General features: G+C 34.1%; 1 protein-coding gene across 1 annotated transcript; it reads left to right on the forward strand.

Moving 5' to 3' along the window:
* The first annotated feature begins 1,446 nt into the window (after positions 1–1,446).
* Positions 1,447–3,881, forward strand: LOC140820062 (bet1-like protein At4g14600). The gene is made up of 4 exons (XM_073180370.1): positions 1,447–1,602; positions 1,725–1,857; positions 2,690–2,746; positions 3,363–3,881. Exons 1-4 carry the CDS (start codon positions 1,580–1,582, stop codon positions 3,522–3,524), a joined length of 375 nt encoding a protein of 124 aa, XP_073036471.1. The 5' UTR covers positions 1,447–1,579; the 3' UTR covers positions 3,525–3,881.
* The last annotated feature ends 333 nt before the right edge of the window (positions 3,882–4,214 follow it).

A 4,214-nucleotide genomic window follows, 5' to 3' on the forward strand; every position in this document is an offset into this window, starting at 1 on the left:
TCTCACAAATACGACCCGTGAGACCGTCTCACAAATACGACCCGTGAGACCGTCTCATACAAGTTTTTGCCGTTATTAAATATTTCGTTGACAATTTGATAGTAAAGTTTATTGGACCGTTGTTTGACTCTCTACTCACAACTTGAACCAAATCCAACAAACTAATAGACTCTCACATGAGAGATACTACATGCAACAAATTTTTTTCCGATAATAATATCACCGCCCAAATATAAGATAATCTCGATTGTATCCATCAAACTGATTGGAAAAATTAGAAATATAAAATCGCATGTTTAAATTTTTAGGAAGAGTCGATGAAATTGAGGTGAAATGTGAAAAAAGTTTAGTTTTCTTAATAAATTGGCTTCAAAATATCATATTTCAGTCAATCTGAGAATCGCGGAAAGCTCAAGAATGACGGAAAATATTGTCCGCCTGCAGTAGCGTCTTGAGTGAGAAGTTGTCTTGGGCAATGGACGCTATGAAAATTTGCAGTGTTTGATACCATGGACAGTGGATGCTACAGAAGCTGGCCGACTCCACAAAATATTATCCAGCGTCCGCCATTGATAGTGGATTTTTGAGGTAATTTTGCAAAACTCCACCATCCACTTTTTTTTTTTTTAATAGTTATGAAAACCATTTTATTTTGTAACGAATGATGTGATTTGATAACAGATTTCATGAACTTGAAATGACATGTATCATGGATGTGTTTTGAATATATCATAATCAGTACTATTGCATCTACATGGATTGAGAAGATATTAATTTGAAATCCAACAAGTATAAATTCATTCAAACAATCAAATAGATTTAAAATCCATAAATTTGAAATTCATAACTTCAAATCATTTCATCGAAGCATAAGCTGAAAGGATTTGAAAGATAGTCAAAATCCCAGCAGGGCATGAGTTCCAGAAATTGACAAGGAAATTAGAATCACTAGTCTTATCATGCAATTTTGAGAATTAAGACAAAATGAACTGTATTGTTCGACTCTTGTGGACTGACAATACGGTGCCCGACCGTATGCTCAATTATTATAGATTTTTTTACCTTAAAATTGAGAACATAAAATTATATTTTGATTATGTTTATTATGAGACGACTAGATGTATATTTAAAGTCAAAAATATTATTTTTGACATAAAAATAATATAAAAACTAATGTGAGACGGTCTCACGAGTTAATTTTGTGAGATCAATATTCTATTTGAATCATACATAAAAAAATATTATTTTTATGTCAAAAATATTACTTTTTATTATAAATATAAGCATGGTTGACTTGTCGCACGAGTAAAATTTATGAGATTATTTCACAACATATCTATTCATGGACAAGATCAAATTTGATATATGTTTCATAAAATTGACGACTAATATTTTTTGTTAAAAAATTTGTCTAATTTTTATTTTTTTAAAACTTCAAAACAAAGACTTCTATTTGGGGGATAAAACTCAAAACGTGAAGCAAACACGCCCTAACTCGAAATTACCTTGAAATTTCTCTCCAAAGTTGAACAACACAGCACTTCGGGGCTTTTCCGATTAATTTTTTTTATCTTCTCCAATGGCTGCTCCATACAGATCCAGGTAATTTCTTACGGAATTTTCAGATAAATTGCAGATGTTAGTATCAATTGTGTGTCTTGTAAAGGAATTCATGCGTTTTTTTTCTGTATTCGGCCTGATCGATCGTCTGTGATTGATGACAGAGAAGGGTTGAGCACGAGGCCGGCAGCATTCGGTGGTAATTCCGATGAGATTCAGCTTCGGATTGATCCGATGCATGGTGACTTTGATGATGAGGTCACTGGTCTTCGCAAGCAAGTTCGACGACTGCGAGATGTAAAGTTTTAGAATTCGTTATTATGTTATAAGATGAAAATCGTGATTTTTTTAGCAATCTAGGATTCTTAATGGAGTTTGTGGTTTTGTTGAGGCGTTTATGATGTTTTGCAACCATGAATTTTGCATCCATATCAAAATTATTCCATCTAGACAGACAAAGAGTTGGGATTGTTCTGTTTTGTTGATCCTATCAATATTTCTTTATGAAATTCACTTGTCGGTTGATTCTTTATCTCCCTTTTGTTTTTATAAGGTAAAAGAATTGTGAATCAGATGTGCTTTTAGGATTGTCTTTGAGTTACTTATTAAGGTCATTTGTAGCTATAGTTTAAGACCAGTCATGTACTGAAAACAAGCCGACTCAGGGGTGAGAGTGGTAGTCATCCATAATTAAAGGCAAATTCAAATCTTATTTAAGCTTTTTGAAAAAAATGAGGTATTGGCATCAAAATGTTTGTCATTTTGTCAATTGATATCAGCCTTACATAACTGTACTGAAACAGTGGTGTGATCCTTCAACTAGACACTTTACAGCCCATGATCGTATGAAGAAGACGGCTGCAAATTGATGAAAAAGATCTGGAATTGTAGCTATCTATTGGATCATACCTCTTAAAAATTAGCCATTACTTTCGGATAAGCTTAATACACAATCATGCATTAATCCTTACATTTTCTGGTTCTTGCATTATAAATTACGGAAACTGGCCTTTTAAAAATATTGTTGATTGATATTACATCCTAGATCGTGCTCCATGCTCTAAATTTTATGATATTTGCATTTGGGTTGGACTCTCTGTTCATATTGTTTCTTAATAAAATGTTGCAGGTAGCTCAAGAAATTGAAACTGAAGCAAAGTTCCAAAATGATTTCCTCAATCAGCTGGTACTCCGCAAACCAAACACACTGTATTTTATTAGATTGATTCAAACATTTGATGGAATTGGATTTTATATATGCACTTGTAAGAAAAAAGAATTGACACGCGTTTCTGTGAGAGTTTAAATTAATTTATTATGGCCTTTTCTTTTCAAAAAGATGCTTCTGCACCATGCAAATAAATGCTTTGAAGGCCAGAGTAAGACACACAATCCTATTGATACCACTTGTGTGAGATTTCGTAGTTCTTTTGACAAACAGAACTTGATTCTGTGTGTTGAGAAAACTATAGAATATTGAAAATTGATTTCATTTGGCCGATGCTCCACTTTCTGAGGGGCACAATGAAGATGAAATACATATAACCAGTGGCAAAACCTGAGCATATGACTAAGTCTTGTATGATGATTATCTACAATCCATCAACTATTCTTTCCTCTTCTTTTTTGCCTATGTACCCAACAAAACGATATTGTCACTTTCATTATTCTTATGAACAGCCTATACTCATCAGTAGATTTACATTCACAGACCAATCCTTCTGCTACTTGCAATCAGATTTAATATGATATCAAACTTTGCAGAGAAATAATCCTCTCACCTAGTTGTTTTGTTTGTGCAGCAAATGACACTACTCAAAGCTCAGGCAGGGGTGAAAAACAACATGAGAAGATTGAACAAGAGCATCATAAGAGAAGGATCAAGCCACATCATGCATGTTATCCTATTTGCGCTGCTTTGTTTTTTCATTGTCTACCTGTGGTCCAAATTTTCACGAAGATAGAGCGACACATGAATGTCGTGTTCGTCCTATAACTATGAAGTTGGGGCGGGTGCTGAAATTGTTATCGGCACACTAGTAAAATCAGTGTAAGCTTCTTGTAAATATCGGTGGCACATCTGAGGAGTTACCGACAAGTACTTTGGATCATGCATGTTACAATTTCATAAAATAGCGCCTTGATGCATCTTCTTTTTCTAATCTAAGCGTGTCTGGTAGGTCTTAGGCCATTTTTTTCGATTAATTACTTGAGAGAGGACTTGGTCGAGATTAAAGATGTGGTCTAACGAATTTGAAATTTTGAATATTTTTATTTAATGAGACAACCGTTGCTGTTGCTAATGAGGTCAATGGGTCAGGCTAACCACCATAGCTATGTGGCAATAAGAAATATACGATAGCGCCACGACCCCTGTCGAAGCGATCAAGTGTTAACTATATTATTTTCTGTTTGCTATACCGAGAGATCTACTCTTTGTTTGACACTAAAGACTGTTCTGGTCAAATAAATGATTTTCGATGAGAAATTTGTGTACTTTCACTCTCCATCTCATCATGTTTGGTAAATGGAGAGTAGATTTTCCGACGTACCAGTCGGATTCCATTAATTATAAGTTCAGAACGTGAAAATAATCTGTTAGAACAATGAAAAACTATTTTCTCAGATTAAATACTCTCTGTACGAATCTCTTC

This window comes from Primulina eburnea, chromosome 18 (assembly GCF_022965805.1).
Source record: "Primulina eburnea isolate SZY01 chromosome 18, ASM2296580v1, whole genome shotgun sequence".
Taxonomy (NCBI): domain Eukaryota; kingdom Viridiplantae; phylum Streptophyta; class Magnoliopsida; order Lamiales; family Gesneriaceae; genus Primulina; species Primulina eburnea.